The sequence below is a fragment of the Manis pentadactyla genome, chromosome 3 (assembly GCF_030020395.1).
Source record: "Manis pentadactyla isolate mManPen7 chromosome 3, mManPen7.hap1, whole genome shotgun sequence".
Lineage (NCBI taxonomy): Eukaryota > Metazoa > Chordata > Mammalia > Pholidota > Manidae > Manis > Manis pentadactyla.
In genome coordinates, this window is record NC_080021.1 from 45,862,559 (window position 1) to 45,878,653 (window position 16,095).

Below are 16,095 nucleotides of genomic sequence, written 5' to 3' on the forward strand. Positions count from 1 at the left end.
GGTATTTAATTTTTTTTGATGCAATTGTGAATGGAGTTGTTTTCCTGATTTCTCTTTCTGTTGGTTCATTTTTAGTGTATAGGAAAGCCACAGATTTCTGTGTGTTGATTTTGTATCCTGCAACTTTGCTCTATTCCGATATCAGTTCTAGTAGTTTTGGGGTGGAGTCTTTAGGGTTTTTTATGTACAGTATCATGTCATCTGCAAATAGTGACAGTTTAACTTCTTCTTTACCAATCTGGATTCCTTGTATTTCTTTGTTTTGTCTGATTGCCGTGGCTAGGACCTCCAGTACTATGTTAAATAACAGTGGAGAGAGTGGGCATCCCTGTCTAGTTCCCGATCTGAGAGGAAATGCTTTCAGCTTCTCGCTGTTCAATATAATGTTGGCTGTGGGTTTATCGTAGATGGCCTTTATTATGTTGAGGTACTTGCCCTCTATTCCCATTTTGCTGAATGTTTTTATCATGAATGGATGTTGAACTTTGTCAAATGCTTTTTCAGCATCTATGGAGATGGTCATGTGGTTTTTGTCTTTCTTTTTGTTGATGTGGTGGATGATGTTGTTGGACTTTCAAATGTTGTACCATCCTTGCATCCCTGGGATGAATCCCACTTGGTCATGGTGTATAATCCTTTTGATGTATTTTTGAATTCGGTTTGCTAATATTTTGTTGAGTATTTTTGCATCTATGTTCATCAGGGATATTGGTCTGTAGTTTTCTTTTTTGGTGGGGTCTTTGCCTGGTTTTGGTATTAGGGTGATGTTAGCTTCATAGAATGAGTTTGGGAGTATCCCCTCCTCCTCTATTTTTTGGAAAACTCTAAGGAGAATCGGTATTATGTCTTCCCTGTGTGTCTGATAAAATTCCGAGGTAAATCCATCTGGCCCAGGGGTTTTGTTCTTTGGTAGTTTTTTGATTACCGCTTCAATTTCGTTGCTGGTAATTGGTCTGTTTAGATTTTCTGTTTCTTTCTGGGTCAATCGTGGAAGGTTGTATTTTTCTAGGAAGTTGTCCATTTCTCCTAGATTTCCCAGCTTGTTAGCATATAGGTTTTCATAGTATTCTCTAATAATTCTTTCTATTTCTGTGGGGTCCGTCGTGATTTTTCCTTTCTCGTTTCTGATACTGTTGATTTGTGTTGACTCTCTTTTCTTCTTAATAAGTCTGGCTAGAGGCTTATCTCTTTTGTTTATTTTCTCGCAGAACCAGCTCTTGGTTTCATTGATTTTTGCTATTGTTTTATTCTTCTCAATTTTATTTATTTCTTCTCTGATCTTTATTATGTCCTTCCTTCTGCTGACCTTAGGCCTCATTTGTTCCTCTTTTTCCAATTTTGATAATTGTGACATTAGACCATTCATTTGGGATTGATTGTTCTTCCTTTTTTAAATATGCTTGGATTGCTATATACTTTCCTCTTAAGACTGCTTTTGCTGCGTCCCACAGAAGTTGGGGCTTAGTGTTGTTGTTGTCATTTGTTTCCATATATTGCTGGATCTCCGTTTTGATTTGGTCATTGATCCATTGATTATTTAGGAGCGTGTTGTTAAGCCTCCATGTGTTTGTGAGCCTCTTTGCTTTCTTTGTACAGTTTATTTCTAGTTTTATGCCTTTGTGGTCTGAAAAGTTGGTTGGTAGGATTTCTATCTTTTGGAATTTACTGAGGCTCTTTTTGTGGCCTAGTATGTGGTCTATTCTGGAGAATGTTCCATGTGCACTTGAGAAGAATGTGTATCCTGTTGCATTTGGATGTAGAGTGCTATAGATGTCTGTTAGGTCCATCTGCTCTACTGTGTTGTTCAGTGCTTCCGTGTCCTTACTTATTTTCTGCCCTGTGGATCTATCCTTTGCGGTGAGTGGTGTGTTGAAGTCTCCTAGAATGAATGCATTGCAGTCTATTTCCCCCCTTAGTTCTGTTAGTATTTGTTTCACATATGCAGGTGCTCCTTTGTTGGGTGCATATATATTTAGAATGGTTATATCCTCTTGTTGGTTTGAGCCCTTTATCATTATGTAGTGTCCTTCTTTATCTCTTTTTACTTTCTTTGTTTTGAAGTCTATTTTGTCTGATATTAGTACTGAAACCCCTGCTTTCTTCTCGCTGTTTTTTGCTTGAAATACGTTTTTCCATCCCTTGACTTTTAGTCTGTACATGTCTTTGGGTTTGAGGTGAGTTTCTTGTAAGCAGCATATAGATGGGTCTTGCTTTTTTATCCATTCTATTACTCTATGTCTTTTGATTGGTGCATTCAACCCATTAACATTTAGGGTGACTGTTGAAAGATATGTACTTAATGCCATTGCAGGCTTTAAATTCGTGGTTACCAAAGGTTCAAGGTTAGCCTCTTTAGTATCTTACTGCCTAACTTAGCTCGCTTATTGAGCTGTTATATACACTGTCTGGAGATTCTTTTCTTCTCTCCCTTCTTATTCCTCCTCCTCGATTCTTCATATGTTGGGTGTTTTGTGCTATGCTCTTTCTAGGAGTGCTCCCATCTAGAGCAGTCCCTGTAAGATGTTCTGTAGAGGTGGTTTGTGGGAAGCAAATTCCCTCAGCTTTTGTTTGTCTGGGAATTGTTTAATTCCACCGTCATATTTGAATGATAGTTGTGCTGGATACAGTATCCTTGGTTCAAGGCCTTTCTGTTTCATTGTATTAAATATATCATGCTATTTTCTTCTGGCCTGTAGGGTTTCTGTCGAGAAGTCTGATGTTAGCCTGATGGATTTTCCTTTATAGGTGACCTTTTTCTCTCTAGCTGCCTTTAAAACTCTTTCTTTGTCCTTGATCTTTGCCATTTTAATTATTATGTGTCTTGGTGTTGTCCTCCTTGGATCCTTTCTGTTGGGGGTTCTGTGTATTTCCGTGGTCTATTCGATTATTTCCTCCCCCAGTTTGGGGAAGTTTTCAGCAATTATTTCTTCTAAGATACTTTCCATCTCTTTTCCTCTCTCTTCTTCTTCTTTTACCCCTATAATATGGATCTTGTTCCTTATGGATTGGTCACACAGTTCTCTTGACATTGTTTCATTCCTTTAGATCCTTTTATCTCTCTCTATGTCAGCTTCTATGCGGTCCTGTTCTCTGGTTTCAATTCCATCAATGGCCTCTTGCATTCTATCCATTCTGCTTATAAATCCTTCCAGAGTTTGTTTCATTTCTGCAATCTCCTTTCTGGCATCTGTGATCTCTCTCCGGACTTCATCCCATTTCTCTTGTGTATTTCTCTGCATCTCTGTCAGCATGTTTATGATTCTTATTTTGAGTTCTTTTTCAGGAAAACTGGTTAGGTCTGTCTCTTTCCTGGTGTTGTCTCTGTGATCTTTGTCTGCCTGTATCTTTGCCTTTTCATGGTGATAGGAATAGTTTGCAGAGCTGGGACGAGTGACGGCTGGAAGGACTTCCTTTCTTGTTGGTTTGTGGCCCTCCTCTCCTGGGAGAACAGCGACCTCTAGTGGCTTGTGCTGGGCAGCTGTGCGCAGACAGGGCTTCTGCTTCCTGCTCGGCTGCTATGGAGTTAATCTCCGCTGTTGCCGTGGGCGTGGCCTGGCTCGGGCAGCTACTCCAAAGTGGTGGAGTCGCGTTGGAGCAGGAGCGGCTGGGAGGCTATTTATCTCCGTAAGGGGCCTCCCTGCTCCCTGCAGCCCAGGGGTTAGGGTGCCCAGAGATCCCCGGATTCCCTACCTCTGGATAAAGTGTCCCACCCTGCCCCTTTAAGACTTTCAAAAAGCATCTGCCAAAACAAAACGACCACAAAAAAAAAAAAAAAAAAAAGGTGGGCGCTCTTGTTTCTTTATTCTCTGGCACCAGCCTCAGGCATCTGCTCACCGGTCTTGCTGCCCTGTTTCCCTAGTATTGGAGTTCCTATCCCTTTAAGACTTCCAAAAAGCGCTCGCCAAAACAAAACAGCAAAAAAAAAAAAAAAAAAAATTGGTCGCTCGCTTTTCTTATGTCCTCCGGCGCCCGGCCTCCGGTGCCCGCTCACTGTTATTGCTGCCCTGTTTTCCTAGTATCCAGGCTCCTGCACTCTGGCCCGGATGCCTGGGGCTGGGTGTTCGGCAGTCCTGGGCTCCATCTCCCTCCCGCTCTGCCTGCTCTTCTCCCGCCAGGAGCTGGGGGGATGGGCGCTCGGCTCCCGCCGGGCCGGGGCTTGTATCTTACCCCCTTCGCGAGGCGCTGGGTTCTCTCAGGTGCGGATGTGGTCTGGATATTGTCCTGTGTCCTCTGGTCTTTATTCTAGGAAGGGTTGTCTTTGTTGTATTTTCATAGATATATGTGGTTTTGGGAGGAGATTTCCTCTGCTGTACTCACGCCGCCATCTTCCACCCCTCCTCCTAATTGATTCTTTGACCTCTTGGCCTAGTCACTTACCTCACTAATACTTTGCCTCTCCTTGTCTAAAATGTGGGTTCTAATAACTACCATTGAAACTTAGAGTGCCTGCTATATGCTGTGTAAAATAAACATTTGTTGTCTGAGTAAATGGAAAATTTTATTATGATAATTTAGATATATGTGTACATGGGGGTACACATATACACATAAATGAACACCGTTTGTGTAAGTGGTAAATACTTGATTATTGTCATTTATTTGTTTTATCTGCCAGGAGTAAGTAGAATGAAATTACAGACTTTAAAACATGAAAGATTTTGTTGGCTTTATATGGTGACTCATCATTTTGAAGGGAGAGGGAGAGGGAGAGGCATCTTAAAATTTGAACTAGTGCCCCATTATCACTCTGGTTTAGGTTTTATCTTCCTTGGAAATGGGTACTTTGTTAGGTGACTTGTGGTCCTATGGTTCATGCTTGAATAGTGTATCATCTTCACCCCATCTTCTCTTTTTTTCCCCTTTGTACTTTTCCAAAGAGAGAAAACAAAACAAAACAAAACTGGCGGCATTTCTTAGTTAGAAACCCACAAGGAATACATTCTTGTTTTGCTACTGGGATGTAGAGAAAAGCCAAGGGCTAAGTTTTCCATTTTCATTCCCTAATCTCCTACCTACAACAGGTGACCTCAGAAATGAGAGTTCCTGTTAGTTGCTCAGAAACCTAGGAAGACCCAGAGAAAACTTTCCTCTGGGTAATTGCTAATGGTAAACATAATCAAATTCTCATTTCTGTAACTGTATATATTTCCCAATTAATGGATATTACTCAATCTACAGGAACCTATTTTTTTATTTTGGTATTGTTAATGTACAATTACATGAGCAACATTATGGTAACTAGACTCCCCCCATTATCAGGTCCCCACCACATACCCCATTACAGTCACTGTCCATCAGTGTAGTAAGATGCTATCAAATCACTACTTGTCTTCTCTGTATTGTACTGCCTTCCCCATGCCCCACCCCCACATTATGTGTGCTAATCGTAATGCCCCCTTTTCCCCCTTATTCCTCCCTTCCCACCCGTCCTCCCCAGTCCCTTTCCCTTTGGTAACTGTTAGTCCATTCTTGGGTTCTGTGAGTCTGCTGTTGTCTTGTTCCTTCAGTTTTTTCTTTATTCTTATACTCCACAGATGAGTGAAATCATTTGATACTTGTCTTTCTCCACCTGGCCTATTTCACTGAGCATAATACCCTCTAGTTCCATCCATGTTGTTGCAAATGGTAGGATTTGATTTCTTCTTATGGCTGAATAATACTCCATTGTGTGCATGTACCACATCTTCTTTATTCATTCATCTACTGATGGACATTTAGGTTGCTTCCATTTCTTGGCTATTGTAAATATTGCTCTGATAAACATAGGGTTGCATATGTCTTTTTGAAACTGGACCTCTGCATTCTTAGGGTAAATTCCTAGGAGTGGAATTCCTGGGTCAAACGGTATTTCTATTTTGAGTTTTTTGAGTTCTTTTGTACAGGAACCTATTTTTAATCTCCCCCTCTCATCTCTTGGTCCTTCTCTTTTTCTTTTTATTTATTATTAAAATCTATTTCATTTAAAAAAAGCGATTTCATTTTCAGCAAGGTATAGACATATATTAAAAAATAATTTTGCTGAGTTTACTATCTAATTTCAGATTTATTTAAGAATTGCTTTCTGGTTATATTTGATTTTGTATTTTTTGTAATATTTTAATCTTTTTAGTTATATTAATATATTTCTAATAATTACATTATTATTCAACTCAACTTTTTTTGCTTTGTAAGGATTCATGAATTAGACACTCATGAATGTAGTAGCTAACTTTAAGCAAATAATGACGGTGAAGCAACGGAAAATTTGTTATTCTTACTCAGTTCTTCTGATTAATAGAAGTAATGGCCATTGTTAGTATGTAGGAGTGTAAATAAAGGGACCCTTATGTTAAGTTCAGGGAGCCTTTCCAGAATATGTAGCTCTGAGCATTGACAAGTGAATCTTGGCAAAATTCCAACCTGTGCTTTCAGTTGGAAATAGTTCTCTTTGCTCTGAATACTGAACTCTTAGATGTTGTGGCTTGCTGAATTCCTTATCAGTCAATAGTGAATTTCGGTGGTTTTGAAGCACACTTTTGGGCATATGTGGCTTAGAAAGCTCTTTGTTATTCTTTGCATGAAATGTTACATCAATAAGGCATGAAATTTTTATCTTTTAATTTTGTACTCTAGGTTAGCATTAGTGTTACTAAACTTTAATTTTTTGCCAAAAATGATGACAAGCAGTTATATCTTATGAGTGATTAAAGCAAGATAATGCAGTTGCTGACAAAGTGAAATTGCAATACATTTATAGTTACACTTTCCCTTTGTCTTAAGATTCCCTTGTTATGCTACGACCAGACAATAATCACCAGTGGATGTTCAATAAGAACTGTTTCCCTCTTGTGGATGTAGTGATAGATCCTCATCTTGTGCATCATCTTCGACCACATCAGAAAGAAGGAATCATTTTCCTATATGAATGTGTGATGGGAATGAGGTAGGAAAATAAAGCATTTATTCAGTCTGATCTGAGTTTGATTTAACCTGTAACATAATCGTTTTCTAGAAAAAGCCTGATATAGTGAGTCTTGGTTAGTACATCATGAATTTCTGTTGGTAGGAATGAAGAATGATGTTTTGTGTGTGCATTTATTCCAAAAGTAGTTCTTGATGGATGCCATGGACCAGGCATCTTTCTAGGAGCCACGCATATAGGAATCAGGACCATAGTGCTTTCTCTTAAGTAGCTTATACAGTATTTGAGGAAATAGGTAAATATAGTCAACCTTAATGTCGAACAGTAAGAGTTCACTACTAGCATGAGAAAAGGTTATGGGATGGGGGTAAATGGAAATAGTCTTTAATTTGTTTATGGAGATTTTAGAAAAAAATCTTTTAAAAAATCTCACGTCTACTTTTAAAAAAAAAGGAGTCTTCCCCATCTCCTTTTAAATAGATTTTTCTGATTAAAAAAAATTGTAGTATTCTCTTAAAGATATTTTAGAAGATACACACAAATACAAACACACACACACACACACACACACACACACACACACACACACACACACACACACACACACCCTAGATAAGGAAGTAAAAAAGAAAGGTTCCTGCTAACAGCTTGTTATATTTCTTTCCAGACCTTTTCCGTTTGTTTTATTTTTAATGCAAAGGCCCTTGATTTTTTTTTGATTAAGGAATCATTGATATACAATCTCATGAAGGTTTTTACAACATTTGTCCATATTATCAAGTCCACCTCCAATACCCCATTGCAGTCACTGTCCATTAGCGTAGTAAGATGTTATACAGAGTCACTACTTGTCTTCTCCATGCTATAATGCCTTCCCCGTGAGCCACCTACATTATGTGTGCTAATCATAATGTCCCTTAATGCCATTCTCCCTCCCTCCTCACTCACCCCTGCCAACCCCTTCCCCTTGATAACTGCCAAACCCTTTTTGGAGTCTGGGAGTCTGCTGCTCTTTGTTCCTTCAGTTTTACTTTGTTGTTATACTCCACAAACAAGGGAAATCATTTGGTACTTGTCTTTCTCCGCCTGGGTTATTTCACTGAGCATAATACCCTACAGCTCCATCCATGTTGTTGCAAATGGAAGGACTTCTTTTCTTCTTATGGCTGAATAATATTCTATTGTGTATATGTATGACATTTTCTTTATCCATTCATCTACTGATAGACACTTGGGTTGCTTCCATATCTTGGCTATTGTAAATAGTGCTGTGATAAACATAGGGGTACATATGTCTTTTTGAATCAGGGATCTTGTTTTCTTCTGGTAAATATGTAGGAGTGGAATTCCTGGGTCAAATGGTATTTCTATTTTTAGTTTTTTGAGGCACCCCCATATTGCTTTCCACAATGGTTGGACTAATTTACATTCCCATCAACAGTATAGGAGGGTTCTCCTTTCTCCGCATCTTCACCAGCATTTGTTTTTCCTTATCTTTTCGATGTTGGCCATCCTAACTGGTCTGAGGTGATACCTCATTGTGGTTTTAATTTGCATTTTCCTGATGATTAGCAATATGGAGCATCTTTTCATGTGCCTGTTGTGTATCTGAATTTCTTCTTTGGAGAACTGTCTGTTCAGATCCTCTGCCCATTTTCTAATCAGGTTATTTTCTTTTTGGGTGTTGAGGCTTGTGAGCTCTTTATATATTTTAGATGTTAACCCCTTGTCGGATATGTCATTTATGAATATATTGTCCCATACTGTAGGATGCCTTTTTGTTCTGCTGATGGTGTCCTTTGCTGTACAGAAACTTTTTAGTTTGATGTAGTCCCATGTGTTCATTTTTGCTTTTGTTTCCCTTGCTGAAGGAGATGCGTTCAGGAAAAAGTTGCTCATGTTTATATTCAAGAGATTTTTGCCTATGTTTTCTTCTAAGAGTTTTATGGTTTCATGACTTACATTCAGGTCTTTAATCCATTTCTAGTTTACTTTTGTATATACAGGTAGACAATAATCCAGTTTCATTCTCTTTACATGTAGTTTTCCAGTTTTGCCAATACCAGTTGTTGAGGAGGCTGTCATTTCCCCATTGTATATCTATTCCCTTGATTTTTAAATTGTCTACTTAATAGGGAGTTGGGGATGTAAATTTCCCCAAACTCTAAAAAGATGACAAGTTAAGGGAATGCTATATCCTAGAAACTTTTGATTGTTGTTCTTTCTCAAATCTGCTTTTCTTTTTAGAGATCTTACCTCATTTGGCCTAGGAGTCATCTTTGATTCCTTCTTTCTCACCTTCTCACTCTAGTTAAACCTCAACTTTTAATTATTTGATTTCTGAATATTATTTGATACCTAATCTTTTCTGGCACTCCACTGGTACAGCTCTAGTAACTAATGTCAACTAACTATATTTTGTCTGGGTCATTACAATACCTCCTAAGTCATGTATCTGCTTCTGATGGTCCTCAGATCCATTCTCCTTATCACTATCAGCTTGATTTTTCTGAAAAAGTTCTAACAATGGCATTCCCTTGCTTAAAATGATTCAGACTCTCAGAACTTAGAGCAGTGTTCCCTGGTCTGTGATACACACTTCATTGGTGGTATGTGGGATCATTTAGGTGTACATGGACAAGCCTTGTTTTTTAATTTTAGTACTAGCATATTTAGTTAGTGAATTATTAGAAAAAAATGGTACATTAAACTTTTGGTTTCACAGATAAATTATGCTTAGAATTTTCTTTTCAAATAAATCTAAGTAAAAAAGTGAATTTGTTTAAAGAGAAGTAATAAAACATATAGTATCACATATATGGCAAGAAATTGTGATGGTACTCATGAAAAGTTGATATTTGGGAGATACTGACCTCTAAGATACAGTTTGAGCTTTCAGGAGTAAGAATTCTCATCTTTTGCCTTCTGCCTCTCTTGCCAGTTTCATAGGTTTGTATTTCCTTGCTTGGAATTCACTGTAACTACCAACTACCTGATACATGCCCTGAATTCCTGTTCACTTTTTAAGAAAAACTCTGCTCACTGTGCCTCTTCTCAGTGCAGCCTTCCTGCTCATTCCCTCAATTGTGAAGGGTGGATCATTGTTCTCTCTGCCACTTACTGTAGCTCAGTTAGCTGCATTAGGTCCTACATTGGCAAATTGTTGACCTGAAATGATGATAATGGCCATAATTCATGTTTGTAATTATTTCTGTATACTTTGGAATGGAAAACATATAAAATTGCTGTTTGGTTATTATTTCTATTAACAAGAATTAACAAACTACTTATTTTTATTAATATCCTTAATTCCTTTGGACTTTGTAACCTTTTAAATATATATCAAATCTGCATTATCAGAGGGCATTAAGAAACTATGTAGTATAAACATGCCACTTATTAATAACATTCTTTATAATATTTAGTTTTTTTAGTAGGAAGTTAAAAATTATTTAATAAAACAAAATAGTAATGGATAAAGAAAATGCATAAAGAACACACATACTTAAAAAGTATCTGGGAACATCTATCATATTTAATTTAATCATTAAATTAAATTGTATTAACTGAGTATGTCTGTAGGCTAAGGCTTTTACTAAATGACATGTATTAAATAAAATATTTAATGTTTAATTTTTCTTACAGTACCAGGTGCTATTTTGGTCGAGGACTTCATTTACTGCCAGAGAATCATAAATATAGCCCAATACATCTTTCTGGTTTAGATTACAATGTATTTTAAACTGTTTTGATACTTAATGCTGAAACTGATAAATTTGTTCAACTGTTAGTGATGAGAAGCATAATTATTGTTAAATTGCCCAACTGTAGATATAAAGTTGGGATTCATTTCTAGTCTGTCTAAATATATACAAATGATAGTAACATGATTCAGGATCAACTGTCTCATTTCATATTTGTTTTAGTAATTTAGTTGACAAATACATAATTAATGTAACTATCAAAGATGCAAAGAAAGATATGCTGTAAATTAGCTGCATGAAAAGCTAGAAAAAGTGTTTAGTGGGGGGTACAGTTTGTCCTAATTACAAAATATCAGCTTCTGGTTCTTGACTAATAAGTGACGATATTAAGGGGCATGAAGTATTTTCCTGTTGTGATTAAAGGGAGCATAATTGTTTCTAACAGGGTGAATGGCAGATGTGGAGCTATTCTTGCTGATGAAATGGGTTTAGGGAAGACATTGCAATGCATTTCACTCATTTGGACACTACAGTGTCAGGGACCCTATGGAGGCAAGCCAGTAATAAAAAAGACACTTATTGTCACACCTGGAAGCTTGGTGACTAATTGGAGGAAAGAATTTCAAAAATGGCTAGGAAGTGAAAGGATCAAGATATTTACTGTTGATCAGGTAAGAGACTTTTAAAAGTGTAGTCTTGGTCATTTTCTACATACCTAGCTTCTCAGATCAATACTGCAGTTTTCATTCTCTGTATAGTAGTTTTTCAAGTGTTTGTAGCTCTCCAGTTCCTTTGCAGAAAAATGGAATCTTGACTTACAATTTGGCTTTGAGTCAACATATTCTAATGCTTGATTAATGTCTGTCAGGAATATGCTGCGTCAATTTGATTTCATAGTTGTGCTCATGTTTTGTTAAATATTACTACCCTGCTCCTCCTTTTTAGGACCACAAAGTTGAAGAATTCATCAAATCTCCATTTTATTCTGTTCTTATCATGAGTTATGAAATGTTACTTCGTTCCCTGGATCAAATTAAGAATACAAAATTTGATCTTCTAATCTGTGATGAAGGGCATCGTTTGAAGAACAGTACCATTAAGACAACTACAGCCCTTCTTAGCCTCTCCTGTGAGAAAAGAATAATTCTAACTGGTCAGTATTTACTTTTGGGAAGATATGGAATTTTTGCCTAGCTAACATGCAAGATTTGTATTATGCTCAGTGTCCAAATAATTGGTGGTGTTGGATGGAAATCATATTAATAAACCTACAGTAATTGAGTTTGGTAGGATACTGAATTTTCGAATCCCTATGTAATTTTCTGCAACCCACATTTTAGACTTTATGAAGAATAAAACGATGGTCTCATGGTACAGAATGCAGGAGATGAGGCTGGACTGCTTGTGCTTGGTTCCCAAGTCTGATATTTATAGCTGTGCAACTTTGGGAAGTTATTTAGCTTCTCTGTGCCTCAGTTTCCTTATCTGTGAAATAGGGGTAATAATATCATCTACTTCAGTGTATGTGCTGCTGAAGTGAGCACTGCCATCTACTTCATAAAGTTGTGTTGGAAGGGTCGAAGGAGTTTAATCATATAAAGTTCCTGGAAGACTACCTGATATGTGGTAAGTGTTTAAGTATCTGTTAATTCTTATATGTATGTGCTGCATGCACATCATTTATGGTTGGCCAAACTTTCTGGCCCAGACTATCTGGTATCATGTGTAAATATAAGAATCCTCTTCTACCCAATCCTTTTTAGCGTAAGGCTTAGACTAGAATCAGGCCTGAGAAGCTCAGGGTAGTTTTTCTTACACATCATCTTGGTCTTGTGTGGCACTTTCAATTTGCCAGTCCGGTAGTAGAAGAAAGAAGAGAGTTGTGTTCATTACTAACATTTATAACCCTTCCATTTTCTACTGAAGGCTCCATTTCCCTATCATCTTCAATCCCTTTGGAAGGAATGGGTAGGGCATGGTTTTTCTTATTCTATCATATGTTATTTTATCCTTCATGTGTCCTTTATGCATGTCAGAACTCTTCTCAGAAGTTAAAATGAGAGAGAAGGGGTGTGACCAACAACTTGCTCCTTCAGTCTATGTCTTTGGAGTGGAAATGTGCCCTGGAGCAACAGAAGACTCCTCCTATTCTGTTCCTATAGAGTTGGAGTGGGGAGGGTACCCATCTTTGAGTAAATCACAGTCAAAATAAATTCGTGGTCGTTTGACTTCCAATTTGGTAGGAGGGTTGTGATTTTTAAAACTATATGTGCTTATTGAGATTGATTTTGAGAGGGGAGAGGCTCAAGATGGTGGAGTAGAAAGGAAAGATGGAAACCTCCTCCCACACACACACAAAGGAAGCAACTACAGCAAATACAACTAAACCTGAAAATGAACTGAAGACTGAAGAACAGACCATCTACATCTGGGGAAGATGAGAAGACCACACAGAAAAGGGTAAAGGGCAGAGTCGTGACTGAGCAGGACCCAAGCCCTTCTCCCATCCCAGACCACAGACAGCAGGAAGAGGAACAGAGTGGGGAGGAGATAGGTGCCCAGGAACTCTGTGTACCTGGCCCTGGAGATCTGCTCCAGGAACATGAGTCCACACTGCATTGGGTTCTGGTGGTTAGTAGGACTGGACACCAGGGACAGTTGGAACACTCTGGGAGACTGAGACACCAGCTGCCTGTGGAGGGCAGGCACGCTCCACTTGTCCTGCCAAGGCCCAACACAGAGACAGCAGTTTGAAAGATTTGTTGTCAGTGGGAGGGAGCAAGGGTTGGGTAGAGCTATCTCTACAGGAGAAAGGAGATGACACTTCCCTGGCACTCCCTCAGCCCAATAGGTAGAGCACTCTGAGGAGGCCCAGATACTCTGTCCCCCTCACTGGTGACTCAGCCCCAATGTGCCATCCTGTGCACTGCTGACATGCAAGCTCACTTGGCCCAGCAGCATCCAACTTTGCTGCCTGGTGGGTAGAGGGAGACTCTCCCAGCTTTCAGCCCAACTGGGGAGCCGAGCCATCTCTAAGAGCTCCTTCTTCCCCATGGGTGGTGATGATGGATGCTGCATGCCTCATGCTGCTAGGGGGCCCCTGTGGGACTTGCTGCTGTATCAGCTGTGTGCCACTGCGGTGTGACTGGGTGCCTCTGCCACCAGCATGGATTCCAACCATGGGACTTGCTACTGCGTTGGCCCATACCCCTGTGTGCCCCTTTCACCATGATACTTGCTGCCTCAGTGCGCCTGGGCACCCTCCCAGCATGATTGGCCACCCATACTGGGCACCCTCAGGCTCTGCAACCTGGCAACTGCTGGGAGCCCAAGCACCCTGCCATTGTTCAACTTGCAGTGCGACTGCCCCACCCACTCGTTATCCCAGCAGCCCTGTCACGACTGCAGGGCAGGCAGAGAGTGGCTCTGCCCACAATGATCCCAGCAGAAACCACTGCTCTGTTCACATAGGCCTGGCTGTGGCTCAGCAGACTGAGACAAACCACTGCCAGCAGACAGAGAGAAAGGAAGGCCCTACTCATTGCCCGCCAATAGCAAAGGAGAACCAGGCAGTGGAGCGGAAAGGGTCCTGAGCCTCTAGGCACCACAGGATGCCTTCTTAAAGCCATTACTCTCTAAACCAGGAAGCATAGCAGATCCAAAGTAATACAAAGAAAGAAACACAGAAACCCTGACAAAATGAGAAGGTAGAGGAATACGTTCCAAACAAAACTACAGGAGAAGTCACCAGAAAGAGGGCTAAATGAATTGGAGATCTCTAGTCTTCTTGATAATGATTTCAAAGTAAAAGGCATACTATGCTCACTGATCTGAAGAAATGTATTAAAGGTCTCAGGGAGGACTTCAACAAAGAGATACAAGAGCTGAAGAATAGAGTAACAAATGAAACCTACAATGGAGGGAATGAACAATAATAGATTGCTGCAAACAGAGAAGACAATGAGATGGAAATTAGAGAACAGGAACACAATGAAGCTGAGGAACAGAGAAAAAAGGGTCTCTAGGAATGAAAGAATGATGAGAGCTGTGTAAATTTTTCTATAATAGGTGTACCAGAAGGAGAAGAGAGACAAAGGGAAAGCAAGTCTCTTTAAGGACATAATTGTTGAAAACTTCCCCAGTCTGGATAAGGAAATAGACACGCAAGTCATGGAAGAGCAGAGAGCCCCTCACATATTAATATGCTGCCTATAAGAGACACATTTCAGACCCAAAGACATACACAGACTAAAAGTGAAGGGATGGAAGAGGCTATTTAATGCAAACAATAGGAGGAAGAAATAGCAGGAGTTGCTGTACTTATATCACACAAAAAAGATTTCAGAACAAAGAAAGTAACAAGAGACAAAGAAGGACATTACGTAATGATAAGGGGTCAGTCCAACAAGAGGATATAACTATTAAAAATAACTACGCATCCAACATAGGTGTATCTAAATATGTAAAACAAATACTAACAGAATTAAAGGGGGAAGTAGATTGCAACATATTCGTTGTAGGAGACTTTATCACACCACTCACATCAACAAACAGATCAACCAGACAGAAAATAAATAAGGAAGCAGAGGCACTGAACAATACAGTTCAGATGGACTTAAAACAGGTATCTACAGAACACAGCATCCAAAAGCAGCAGGATAGACATTTTTCTCAAGTGTACGTGGAACAGTCTCCAGAATAGATCACACACTAGGCCACAAAAAGAGCCTCAATAAATTTAAAAATCAATAAATTTAAAAAGATTGAAATTGTACCAAGCAATTTCTCAGTCCACAATGGTAAGAAGCTAGGAATAAATTACATGAAGAAAACAAAAAGCCTACAAACATGGAGTCTAAACAACATGCTTCTAAATAATAAATGGATCAATGACCAAATTAAAACAAATCAAGCAATACATGGAGACAAATGAAAACAAAAAAACAGCAGTCCAATATTTGTGCAATGCCAGAAAGGCCATTCTAAGAGGAACTACACAGCAATACAGGCCTACCTCAAGAAACAAGAACAATCCCAAATAAATACTCTATAAACTCACAGTTAAAGAAATTAGAAAAAGAAGAACAAATGAAACCCAAAGTTAGTAGGAGGGACATAATAAAGATCACAGAAGAAATAAATAATACAGAGCAGATAAAATAATTTTAAAAATTAGTGAAACTAAGAGCTGATTCTTTGAGAAAATAAATAAAATAGATAAACTCCTGGCCAGACTTACCAAGAAAAAAATAGAGAGTACACAAATAAAACCAGAAATGAAGAAGGAGTAGTCACAACAGATACCACAGAAATACAAATAATTATTAGAGAAAACTATGAAAAATTAGATGCCAGTGAACTGGACAACCTAGAAGAAACAGACAAATTCCTAGAAAAATACAACCTTCCAAGACTGACCCAGGAAGAAACAGAAAATCCGAACAGACCATTCACCAGCAGTGAAATTGAATTGGTAATAAAAAAACACCC

At 38.8% G+C, this 16,095-nt stretch overlaps 1 protein-coding gene across 3 annotated transcripts in view; it reads left to right on the forward strand.

The window, feature by feature from the left end:
- Positions 1 to 16,095, forward strand: part of RAD54B (RAD54 homolog B) — a 107,977-nt gene that overhangs the window by 70,985 nt on the left and 20,897 nt on the right. For all 3 annotated transcript variants that reach the window (XM_036933194.2, XM_057497893.1, XM_057497892.1), the window contains exons 6-8: positions 6,760 to 6,922; positions 11,051 to 11,276; positions 11,551 to 11,758. In XM_036933194.2, coding sequence (XP_036789089.2) covers positions 6,760 to 6,922; positions 11,051 to 11,276; positions 11,551 to 11,758 — 597 coding nt within the window. The remainder of the gene's footprint in view (positions 1 to 6,759; positions 6,923 to 11,050; positions 11,277 to 11,550; positions 11,759 to 16,095) is intronic.